This window comes from Apaloderma vittatum, unplaced genomic scaffold, assembly GCF_000703405.1.
Source record: "Apaloderma vittatum isolate BGI_N311 unplaced genomic scaffold, ASM70340v1 scaffold6859, whole genome shotgun sequence".
NCBI lineage: Eukaryota > Metazoa > Chordata > Aves > Trogoniformes > Trogonidae > Apaloderma > Apaloderma vittatum.
The window spans coordinates 107217-120203 of NW_009735745.1; the positions used below are offsets into that span (position 1 = coordinate 107217).

General features: G+C 40.5%; 1 protein-coding gene across 1 annotated transcript in view; it reads right to left on the reverse strand.

Annotated features, from left to right (window-relative positions):
• Positions 1–12987, reverse strand: part of BIRC6 (baculoviral IAP repeat containing 6) — a gene marked incomplete at its 3' end in the record, with an annotated part of 161345 nt that overhangs the window by 104671 nt on the left and 43687 nt on the right. Inside the window, exons 22-31 of the mRNA XM_009876696.1 lie at positions 11998–12144; positions 11274–11461; positions 10317–10631; positions 6502–6601; positions 5819–6033; positions 5414–5622; positions 4755–5101; positions 3746–3965; positions 2697–2830; positions 38–175 (exon numbers count right to left, since the gene is read on the reverse strand). Of these exons, the coding sequence (XP_009874998.1) occupies positions 38–175; positions 2697–2830; positions 3746–3965; positions 4755–5101; positions 5414–5622; positions 5819–6033; positions 6502–6601; positions 10317–10631; positions 11274–11461; positions 11998–12144 (2013 nt within the window). The remainder of the gene's footprint in view (positions 1–37; positions 176–2696; positions 2831–3745; positions 3966–4754; positions 5102–5413; positions 5623–5818; positions 6034–6501; positions 6602–10316; positions 10632–11273; positions 11462–11997; positions 12145–12987) is intronic.

Here is a 12987-nt window from a genome sequence, read left to right on the forward strand (position 1 = left end):
AGCCATAGAAGGAAGTTTTGAAAAAAGTGTTATATACCTGTCAAAAATCGTTCCCTCTCCTTTCCATTCAGAGGTTTCTTGGCTGTGGCTGCTTCATCTTCAACAGTGGCTACATAATCCAATAGTCTGGACACTAGCATTACAACCCAGCTGATCATGGGAATGTCTAAAACTCCTTCAAAATAAATAGATTTGACTACCTTAATAAAGTTTTGAAGCCATAACAAGCTATTAAAGAAATCGTAAAAGCATTAACACACATTTTATTAAGCCAAAAAGATTCTGCTCCCTTTTTAAAAAAAATAAGTGTAACAGTCCAAGCACTCATAAATGAGGGAAGAAATCAAACACTCAGTATAGAACTCGGATGCAAGAAAAATCACAATTCTCTTAGTCTGGTGAAGTCAGAAGTCAAAAGATTCACCTCTGCTGTCAAAAGCTAAAGATATAGCAGTACTTTTCAAAAAAAAGGCAAAAATTGTACATCTAAACCTCCTAAATACTTTACACGAAATGACAGCTGCTTGCATTAAAGCACATAGTATGAAATTCCTCCATTAGCCAGCACTCAAACAAGACAGTTATAACTGCACTCAAATACCTTCATTTTTACTCCTTTGTTAGGGTATTTTCACATAGTCATTTAAATACAATGTGGAAAAGCCTAGACTGAGTTTAGTCTAGATGAAGCATGATGGCAGTACGAATGACTGGCTATTGCCTATTTCAATCTCACGCACTAAATGTAGTATTTTTGTAAGGCAAAAGGGAAGAAAAAAAAAATAAAATGTATCTTACACATCATGCAAAAAACCCCAACCAAATCCAAAAAAACCTTTGTGCATGAGCAAATCAAAAGAAATGGTTCTAAAGTGAACTAAAAGACCAGAATCCTGAAATTAATGACCACTTAATCACAGTCATTACGCAAATGGAAAACTTTTACATTATATCAACACCAAGTCATTAGTACTAGAGGTTACATGCACATTTTCATATGAACGCACTGTGCTGAGCCACGTTTAACTACACCACACTTTGCACGCACTGAACTCGACCAAGCTTTAATTAACTCAAACTATTATTAATTCCAGATCAAACAAGAAAACTAAAGCACAGAAACGACTTGTCCAAAATCACACGTAGCTGCTGGCAGCCCAAGCAGCAGGATGTAGGCCCTGAGTGGTAACTCCAGTTTCCTGTCCTCGCTGGCAGAAAGCAGCCCCCCCAGGCAGGGAGAGGCACAGGAGGCCTCCTCATAACAAGACCTAAACAGGAACTGCAGACTAAATTGCAAGAATGGAAATGCAAGAATGATTCTATGATGACCACTACACAGCTTTTTGGCTGGCACAACAAAAAGAAAGGAGCCTGCCGCGGAGTGAAGTAGGTATCTTTTCACACTTCTGTTTAACAAGTGCATTTCTTTCCCTTTTATGTCTTGAAAAAGCAACAACAATTCACAGCTTCTCTCCATCCCTCCAAGTGTCTTTTGCCTATTCCTTTTTTTCTGCCTCTGCCTCAAAGTTTACAACTTTTCCTTATACACAACACTCACCTCTGGCTCTGATTGTCCTTTTTTTCCTGTCCTTTTTTTCCTTCCAGTAAGTTTTCACCCCTTTGACCCTTAGTTATGCGTGACAGTTCTCAAACAGGAATTTCTTCTGTCGTACCTGATGCTTCCACCACACATAATAATGCCCTAGTACTCACCTGTACTGTCCAGGAGGAAGGAAGCTGGAAGACCAGCAAATAAAGCTCTGAAGTATCAGTTACTTCTGCTTCCTAAAGTCCTCCATGAGGACAACTAGTAAGGCAAGAGCTATGAAAGGAATTGGCAGCTGTGGGGAGAGTGCAAACAGAGGTAGAGGAGATGTAAGCTTGAGTTTGCCTCAGACTAGTTAGAGACTACAGCAGGATATGGCCATGATAGAGAAAGTACACTGGGAAGCATTAGGACAGCTTCTGACACCAGCTGTAGGCTTGTTTACATCAGGAAACAAGGTAAAAAGTAAGGACAGAGTATCAGCTGGTATTTATCAACTTCACAACCCTAAGAATTTTAAACAACATTATCTTCTACAATGCTCTGTTACATGTACGTTACAAATGGAAATAGCCTAGAGTTGGACTTCTGCAAAAACAAGCATTTTCTTCAAACTTAGGGTAGTTAAGAAAACACTCGAAGAAAATCAAGTTCAAATTTCAGTAATTTTTTTAGGGTAAAAAAGTAAAATTCTTGTGGATATAAAAAACCCCCATGTAGTTTGCAGAAACCATGCAGATACACCTACAAACTTGTCTTCATAACCATGTTGCACCTGAAAAGCTTAGAACTTAGCAAGGATCTCATGAGGAAAAAGGGGCACTTCTTTCCTAAACACTAAATTTCCAAGATATTCACAGGAGTTACTAGAGCTGTCTACACACTGGATGTTCCCCTCCACTTCATTAAAACTTTAAAGCTTCTTAGCCGAGTTAAAAACAACCAAATAAATCTTGCCCAGATTTAAACGGAGGGGGAGGGAGGAATCTCTTTCAGCACCTGAAGATCAAGAAGTTTCAGCACATTTTAAGTGTTTTGGAAATAAAGTAAACAAGATATTTCTCTTAATACACCAAAATTGTGAAATAGTTTTTCAATTCTCTAGCTTATAATGAATATGAAAATACAGTTTTTCAAATTAGAGGGCTACCTTCAGTTCTTCTGTGCACAGGTAAATGGGGCTGCAGTGGTGACAGCAGGTTATCCAGAAGATTAAGTAAACTTTCTAAGACACCACTGTTGCTAAGCGATCTTTGGCCAATGCAAGAAAGCAACATGAAGACCCTAAAAATAAAATTTACATATTTAAGACTTTATTTCTTTTTCATATCCAGTAATATTCTGACACACCCCTTACAGAAAGACATTCCCCCAGGCTTTCATCCGAGACACAAGCAGATTGCTACAGAAAGCAGTACTGTGGCCCCATAAGTGAACTGGACTTGATTTTGGGTTCTCTTGGTTTAAAGATAATACAGTATTTTAAGGTGATTTTCTCTTTCACCCTCAAGAGGTCAGCAGAGCATTCCACTTAATACATCTGAAACAAAATTTCATCCCTTTTATTTCCTATTATATATGATATACCCAATAGCAAGTATAAAGAATCAAATCCATGTACTCTAATATCCTTGAATTAATTAACTTTTTAGAATTATGAATACATAAATTTTGCTGTCCAAAGAGGACGGAAACCCACAGAACAGTAAACATATTTGATTAAAATGAAACCCTAGTTTTGACTATCAAAGACCTCAATCAATAATCTGAAATAACCAACACATACAATATCTAATACTCTACAGTTGTTTGCTCTTATCTCAGAGAAATCTTTTCTATTAAATACTAATAGTGTGCCTTCCAGTCTCAATCCTGCTTCCAAATGCATCAGAAGGGCAGCTCTACGATGAGGGTGCATTTAAGCCTTATAAAGGACTAGGTGATTTTTGACACTGGGGAGCAATCCAGCTAGGTATACATGATCTCCAAGTAAGGAAAAATAGCAACTTATTGTGGTGCAAGCACCAGTTAGGTGAAATAAATATCTGCAATCATTTGAAGTGCTTTTTTGGGACTGTTTCTTACATCAATGGAACAGAGGGCTAAGTAACCATCCATCACATTCTGTCAATTCCAATTCAAGTTATGAACAATGGTATTATTTAAGCGATCTACAGGTAATATAGGCCTACACTTTACCTGTCCTGTGGGAATATGAGAAGTTGCTCTGAGTTGTATAACTCCTGCAGTACGTTTGAAAGAAACTGACCCCACCACCTTTCTCCTCCACAGAGCTGAACAAGCAGAAGTCCAGTATGCAATCGTATCTTTGGGGTTCCACTGATACAGAGGTGTTTAAATAATTCTTCACAAGCTTGAGCATGAAAAGTACTTTGCAGAACCACAGGAACAGAGTGCCCTTTTTAAAAAACAGAACAAGCAAATAAGTTTAAGGAGACAATGGCTTCAAAACAAAGAAGGAAAAAATTTGCAGGAAGTTTTCAAAACTGTTATGATTAGACAAACTGGCACAAGCTGGGAAAGAGGAGGGAATACATGGGGAGATGGCAATTTGCGGGTAACCCATAAAGACCAGGCCATTTGGTCAAAACAAAATCAATTTCACATCAGTACAAATACTCCCATTCAATATTCAGACTTTTCTCTAAGAACTCTTTCAATGGCAAGTTTAGGAAATAAAATCCTCATGTGATATTAAAAATCATGAACTGAGAAGAGATCCTGGTTTTATGACTTACTTTCCGCCCGTCACAGAAGCAATTTCTGCTTTCCCTCCCCACTTCTAACTCCCTAATCCAGCCCCAGTGTTGCATAGGGTCTGATGCTCACGGATCCTTCCACAAGTTGACTCTGCCTATGAAAACAACATGAGTATTCTGCCTGGGCAGTCTTCTGTTACTTCAGCAAAATGACTTAGTTCACAGAAGGATCCGATGACTATCTGAGCAAAGGAATATGCAGCCAGGACTATGGAAAGCTTTTCTGCCACAGGAAGTGACCAGGCCAGCTTGGTGCCATCAGCGAAAACTTTACAGTGTATGTTGTCAGCTACAAAAATCACAAGTAAAACATATCTGGACATAGTTTAAAAGCTTTATAGTAGGAATGTATAGACCCAGAAATAGAAACACTTTCAAATTATTCCTACTAACATGTCAGAAATAGCAAAATCTCAAAAAATACTAACCATTGGAAGAATGCAGCAAACTAAGCAAAGTATCCAGTAAGTATCTAATAATGGTGCGTAACTGTTCTGTGGATGACATCTGAATCAACTCTTTTGGATCAGATTGTTCCTTCGGTGTTTTCCTGCTTGCGCCTAAAGCTACTCTGAGCCTCTGAACAGCATGGTGAGCCAAGTTGAGTTGAAGCTGGAGCTGAATGCAGTCCTGATAAGCAGAAAATACTCTGCTATCTTCCTCTACTGCCTTGTCTGGCTTTCGTAAAAAGTACTGTGCATTGTTAGCACTATTGAGTGGTGGCAGGTCAATGCTCTGCAGAAGGATTTCTAACCGATGGCAGGCCAAGTTGTACCTAAAGGGAAACATTCCAACATACAATTCAATAAACATTAGCAAATGGGAATACATTTGTTAGTCACCCTGCAAAAAAAGGACTTCTGCAGTCCATTTTGAATGCTTTTTTAAAACAGATATTGAAAAAACCCCAGTGCAGAATTTGTTACTGCTATAAAGATATTGACTGTTTGAGCTCTGCAACAAAAGCAGTTTTCTTTGGTCTGAGCAATATAATGGGAAAGGAAAAAAACCCAAACCTCTAACATTATGATATACCAGTGTTCTAAGTTAAAATAACTAGTAAGCATACTTTTTATTTTCTTCTAACCTGCATTGTATGTCTTCTTGTAATGCAACCATCATAGCCAAATGTTGGTCGATTTCTGGCTGATTTGCAGCTTCACCTTCCCCTCTGAGGGGGTCGTGCATTAACTTCAGCTCATTTTCAAAGGGTAAGATATAGGTATGGCCATAATAAAATCCTAATGGGATTTTTGCTCTGGCATTAGTGCTACCATATCGACCAATAACAGTGATCTGAAAGAGAAAGCAACCACACTGTAACACAATTGTATTAGAACAGGCAAAATAAACATCAAGTTAAAAGCTCATTAAAAAACCCCAAACAACTTAGCCAACTAAAGTTTAGGCTGAAGAGAACTTCAGAAGAAGTTCACATACTAACAAATACAAAGTGTTTAAATTTTAGGGTAGGCAGTCTATTTCCTTTTACCTTCATAAACCTGCAAACAGGTGGTGGCAACAAGTCATGTAAAATAAGTGAATGTGTGCTAATGTCAGTAGCCACTACCAGTCGCCTTCCATCCACTTCTTCTCCTAAAGTCCAGATGTCAATTGACAAAGAAGCCAAATCTCCACAAGTAGGAATCAATACATCCGTCAGCAATATAGGTCTTCCGAAATCCAAGGTCACGAATCTTCTTGCTCCTAAGGAGAAAACCACAGGATTTCCTAAAATACCAGTGCATGCAAACCAGCGAGGAGATGTTACTTCTCAAACAATAAAGTCACTGTCTACACACTGTTCAAAAGCTGTAGATTTGAGGTTAAAAATAGCGGCACAATCTCAGAATCTCTCATCAAAGAGCTTGTACCCCTTGGAAAAAAAAAAATGGCTTCAACTTAATTTGGTTTGCTTTTTATGCATTGTTTCAGAAAAGGTGCCCTTTCCAGAGATCCAACATATTCCCCCAGTCCCCAGGATTTTTCAACTTGGAAGACATCACTGAATGCTAGGTCTTAAAACTTTCAGATACAACAGAAATGCAAACTGAGAAATATCTTTTCTTGGGAAAGCCAAGCAAGACTGCAGCGAAGTAACTTACTTAAGACCCTGGAAAATATTTCACTTATTAGAAAATATGTAAAAATTATTAAGAGGAATTCTGGTTTTACCTGAGTGCATTCGCTCTATAATAATTGACTGATGAGGTGGAGGTTGAAGAAAATGTGAAGCGTGAGAGATTGCAAGGGCAAGACCAGATCCGAGCGGATTCTGAGGAGTGGGAAAACATCAGTAAATTTAAGTCATTAAAATCTACGCATTTATTACAAACTGTTCTTTAAAAACAACTATTAAAAAAGCTTCTTGTGATTTGAAAACGTACAATTCTGACAATACCTCACTACATTTAGATTTGAGCATTAACCAGCAAAATATACTAACTACGAAGCTCAAAGGTGTTCTGGTTTGAGCTAGAACAGAACCAATTCTCTGTTTAGTGATTTTCGTTTTCAGGCAAGTTTCTTCTAAGGGACTGCACTTTCTGAAGCTAATGGCACGTCTTCTCAGACAGTGTCTGCTACTAGAAGCGTCAGTGCTCAATGTTCATAGTTACTGCCAGGGACTGGTATGCAGAAAGGCTCTTGTTGATACTTGCTCCTACAGTGACCAAGGTCACTGCTAAATCCTGTGTAAGATGTTAGAGTGACAAAGTAAAAGGTTCGTAAGTAAAAAGGTTGCACTTGCAGGATGGAGCAGACAGGACAGGTAACCCACACTTGACCAACAAAGTATTCCATTCCATGTATGTCATACTCAGTACAAAGCTGAGGGTTCACAAAGGTCATAGCTTTCATTTTCTATGGCTGGCATCCAAGGAGAACTCTGTCCATTCTTCTGCCTTCGATCCCAATCTGTGTGTTCCTGAATCCAGTTCCCATCTGCTGCGGAGTCCAGTCTGGGACTTCCCCAGTGCCTGCCTGCCTGCCTGCCTGCCCTGCAGCATCAGTGGTGACATGACAGTCATCAAGGGTGTTCAATATTGGGTTTCCATATATTCTTACAAATAACCACTTTTTCCTTACTAATATTATTATCTTTTCTTTTTATTGTTAGTTTCATTAAAGCTGTTTTAGTTTCTGCGGTTTTTTATTTTTTTTAAAAAAATATGCAGAAAGGCTCTTGTTGATACTTGCTCCTACAGTGACCAAGGTCACTGCTAAATCCTGTGTAAGATGTTAGAGTGACAAAGTAAAAGGTTCGTAAGTAAAAAGGTTGCACTTGCAGGATGGAGCAGACAGGACAGGTAACCCACACTTGACCAACAAAGTATTCCATTCCATGTATGTCATACTCAGTACAAAGCTGAGGGTTCACAAAGGTCATAGCTTTCATTTTCTATGGCTGGCATCCAAGGAGAACTCTGTCCATTCTTCTGCCTTCGATCCCAATCTGTGTGTTCCTGAATCCAGTTCCCATCTGCTGCGGAGTCCAGTCTGGGACTTCCCCAGTGCCTGCCTGCCTGCCTGCCTGCCCTGCAGCATCAGTGGTGACATGACAGTCATCAAGGGTGTTCAATATTGGGTTTCCATATATTCTTACAAATAACCACTTTTTCCTTACTAATATTATTATCTTTTCTTTTTATTGTTAGTTTCATTAAAGCTGTTTTAGTTTCTGCGGTTTTTTATTTTTTTTAAAAAAACTCATAAGTCTCTCTCCCCTATTCCCCTTCTCTTCGCCTTCAGGAAAGGGAAGGGTTGTTAGCATCTGCCATTCATTTAGTCACCAGCCCAGCCCTAATCCTTGACAAAAGAACTAGTAACTCCTTCTACAGTTAAGCTAGCTCCAATTAAAATAAGCCACCTGAGGTACTCTGCCTTGCTTTCCTAAGTCTTCCCTTCCATATGCTTATGAGTCAGGATTAAATGGAGGGCAAGGACAAGTGACATTTTAGTGAGGATCTGCTACAGTCCACCTGACCAGAAGACCAAGCAGATGAGGCCCTCTATAGACAAGTAAGAGCAGCCTCATGTTCACAAGCCCTGATCCTCATGGGAGACTTCAACCATCCCAGTATCTGTTGGACGGACAACACAGCATGGCATAAGCAATCCAGGGGCCTCTTGGAATGTGCCAATGATAAGTTCCTTCTCTAAGTGATAGAGGAGCCAAGGAGGAGAGGGGCTATGCTGGACCCTCTTCTCACCAACAAGGAGGGGCTCGTGAGGAATGTGAAGCTCAAGGGCAGCCTTGACTGCAGTGACTATGAAATGGCGGAGTTCAAAATCTTAGGGCAGCAAGGAGAGGATGGAGCAAGCTTGCTACCCTGGATGTCAGAAAGCAGACTTTGGCCTCTTCAAAGACCTGCTTGGTAGAGTATCATGGGATAAAATCCAGGAAGGAAGAGGGACCCAAGAAAGCTGGTCAGTATTCAAGGATCACCTCCTCCAACCTCAAGAGCAATGCACTCCAACAAAGAGGCAAAAATGCAAGGAGGCCTCCATGGATGAACAAGTTGTTCCTGAACAAACTCAAGCATAGGACCGGTAAACTGGGAGGAATACAGAGAAACTTTCCAAGCAGCCAGGGATCAGGCTAGGAAAGCTAAAGCCCTGACAGAATTACATCTGTTCAGAGACATCAAGGGCAAAAAGGACAGCCCCTCTAAGTACATCAGTGTTAAAAGACTATGAAAATGTGGGCACTCTCCAGAACGAAACAGGAGACTTGGTTACCCAGAATATAGAGAAGATTGAGGAAAAACTACTTTTTTGCTTCAGTTTTCACCAGCAAGTGCTCCGGCCACACTGCCCAAGTTACAAAAGGCAAAGGCAGGGGCTGAGAAAATGAAGGAATACACACTGAAGGAGAAGACCAAGTTTGAGACCATCTAAAGAACCTGAATGTTCACAAGTACATGGGATCTAACGAGATGCATCCACAGGTCCTGAAGGAATTGACAAATGAAGTTGCAGAGCCACTGTCTATCACATCCGAGAAGTTGTGGCAGTCTAGTGAAGTTCCTGCTTACGAAAGGGCAAATATAACCTCCATTTCTAAAAAGCAAAAAATGACGACCCAGGGAACTACAGGCCACTTAGGCTCATTTCTTTGCCCTGCAAGATCAGAGAGCAGATGCTCCATGGAAACTATGCTAGGGCACATGGAAAATACCAAGGTGAGTGGTAACAGCCCACAGGGCTTCACTAAAGGCAAATTGTGCCTAAAAATTTGGTGGCCTTCTATGATGGAGTTAGAGCATTGGTAAATAACGGAAGAGCAAACAGCATCATCTACCTGGACTTGTGCAAAGCATTTGACACTGTCTCCCATGAGATCCTTGTCATGGGAGAGACATGGATCTGACAGTTGGACCATTCAGTGGATAAGAAATTGGCTGGACGGTTGCACTCAAAGAGTTGCAGTCAATGGCTCAATGTCAGAGTGGAGACCAGTGACAAGTGGTGTTCCTTGGGGGTCAGCATTGAGACCGATGTTGTTTAACGTCTTTGTCGCTGACACGTACAGTAGCATCGAGTGCCCTCTCAGCAAGCTTGCCGATGACACCAAGCTGTGTGGTGCAGTTGACATACTGGAAGGAAGGGATGCCATCCAGAGGGACCCTGACAGGCTTGAGAGGTGGGTCTGTGCAAACCTCATGAAGTTCAACAAGGCCAAGTGCAAGGTCCCACACCAGACATCATGGATGTGTCATTCCTGGAAGCGTTCAAGGCCAGGCTGGATGGGGCTTTCAGCAATCCGGTCTAGTGGGAGGTGTCCATGCCCATGGGAGGGGGGTTGGAACTAGATGGTCTTTAAGGTCCCTTCCAAACCAGACCATTCTATGATACAGTCTAAAACTAGTGATAAAGTTTTAACACCTCATTCCAATACACAGATATTTACTAGCATTCAAATACAAACTAGATTCTGAGAAGGCTTACAGCATTCTTTTTCTGTAAGAAAAACACACAAAAATAATTACCGTTCTAGACTTGCTTGTATTTTTGTTATGTGCTGCAAGGTTAACTGTTGGAGGATCAATGACTGAACCAGGGAAAAGCTGAGCAAGCTCCGCATTAATAACAGCAGAAACTGCCTCATTAGGTGGAGTCAAAGGTGGAGTCATGAATAAAGGAGTTGTTTTTGGTGTGGGTGGAATGACATCTGAAGGGTGGATGAAGAACCCTGGGGCTGCTACTGGATTAGAAGGCACAGAGTTGTGAACAGGACCAACTGCTGATGCTGCTGCCGCTGCTGCTGCTGTTGTCTGATGCAGTTTTGCTTCCAGCTTAGCTTTCTGTGGGGAAAACAAAAGCAGTGTATGTAGCAGATAATAATGCTTGTGAATACAGTAGTAGAATGGAACTACAAGTTCAACTTTTGTTATAAAACTAGCTTTAATAAATCCAAGCTACCTCCAACACAAGCATCTTAGATGTCCAACTATAAGCTGAAAAATGAAACTCTTGATAAGCTGAAGAATGAAACTCTTCAATTTGACCTCACTCGCTGAGGAGCATGAGTGACTAAGCAATTAATTAAAGTAATCAAAAAATAATAACAAAGCAAAGTCAACACAGCCAAGCTTCACACAACAATGTCTTTATGACTGGTACTTTGCCACGTCAGCAATCACATTTTTCATTTCAGTGGGCTTTTCCAAATTCAGACTAATAGATTTGTGTACTAAGACTTATTTTGATTATGAACTCCCAACCCACCCTCAAAATACATAAAAAACAAGTCCTAAAGCAGCATGGGAGACATTCCCAGCATTTTGCTTACTAAGAGTGATTCTCAGCGCAGAACTATTATTTCCTTATATAACACTATGGAAAAAAAAAAAAGGAAAACCAAAAAAGGCGACTAGCTCTGCAACCAGTTTCTCAGCTTTTGAAGTTTAGAGACAGCATTAAAAAATAGCCAAATAGCCTCCAACCTGTTGCTGAAGCTTCAAAAGCTGCTGCTGTTTCTCTTGCAGCACCTGGAGCTGTTGCTCGGCTGAGGCCATTGCATGAGAGAGAGACTGCAAAGCTACCTGGGCTGCTGAACTCAGTGCTGTCGAGGCTTCCCCAACCGTTCCTGATGAGAGGCCACCAACTGCTGGGGTAACCCCAAAGGTACTCACTGGCATGGAACAAACAGAAAACCAAACCAAACAACATCATGTATGTAGAAATGATAAAACACGTACTTAAAATTTTAATTCCTTACTAACAGTTAAGAGCAATGTAAAAACAAGAGACATGCTTCCTTTCATTCAGTTCTAGGTATAAAGTAATATCATCTTAAACTACAAAGTATATGGTTTATAGACTACGCAGACTCATCATACATGTAACATTTTCATTACAGAAGTGCTATCTAATGCCCTGGAATTCTTTTGCCAGATAAAGTTGCAAAGTAAAGGCACAAGCTTGTATGTTATGCTTTCCAATAGAAACAAACTGATTTAAATTAATAAATTTGGAATACAGTTTGTTTGTTAAGCTCTAAATTTAGCTTCACATACGGTAACTATTTAAAAAAAAACCTACACCATATTTCAATACTTACAAAACTACAGGCAATCTATTTGTCAAACAGTGCTTGTTATGTCCAATTAAAAACATCATACTGTGAAACTACTCTAAGTAGAAGGAAAATGAAAAAATTGTATATACCAGTAAACGTACTTGCATCGTCCCTTTCTATTCTAGTTCCATCACTTGTCGAAACACAGGTAAAGTGCAGAGGTTCAACTTCCAGAAGTCCAGTAAGGGAAGTAAAACTACCTTCAGCAGCTGCACAGCTACTTATTTTCCCATTTCCTGAAAGAGAAACAAATATCCGCACAATCAGCTGCAGTTTTCTGGATAGTGACGTTTCAACCCATCAAGAGTATAAAGGGACAATGAAACATAATCCACATATTTCATTGCTTCACACTGTGGAACAAACACCCTTACACTATAGGATTCACAGTATAGATGGAAGTTCAATAAGGACAAGTGCAAGGTCTTGCACCTGTGAAAAAATAATGCAGGACTGTAGTACAGACTGGGATCCACCTGGCTGGGAAGCAGCTCTGTGGAAAGGGATCTGAGGGTCCTGGTGGACAACTGGCTACAATGGAACAGTGTGCTGCTGCAGTGGCAAGGAAAGTCAACAGAATGCTGGGTTGCATCACCAAGGGCATCAGCAGCAGAGATAAAGAAGTGTCATCCCACTCTACTCAGCACTAGTCCAGTCACACCTGGAATACTGTGTTCAGTTTTGGACCCTGCTGTACAGAAAGAGATGTGAACTGGGAGAGGGTCCAGAGAAGGGCCAAAGAGATGATGCAAGGACTGGAAAGCTGCCATATGGGGAAAGGCTGAGAGAACTGGTTTAGTTCAACCTACAAAGAAGACGGAGACTCATTTTTTACAAAGAGTCACATGGAAAAGACGAGTGGTAAAGGGCAGAGTTGACTCCTAGGGAGATTCTGATTGAACACAAGAGGAAATTTTTCACAATGAGAAAAATAAGCCATTGGAATAATCCCCCAGGGAAGTGATTGAGTCCCCAGCATTGGATGCTTTTAAGATTCAGCTGGACAGGGTGCTGGAACATCTTATCTAGACCATGCTTTTGCCAAGAAAGGTTGGACTAGATGATCCTTGAGGTGACTT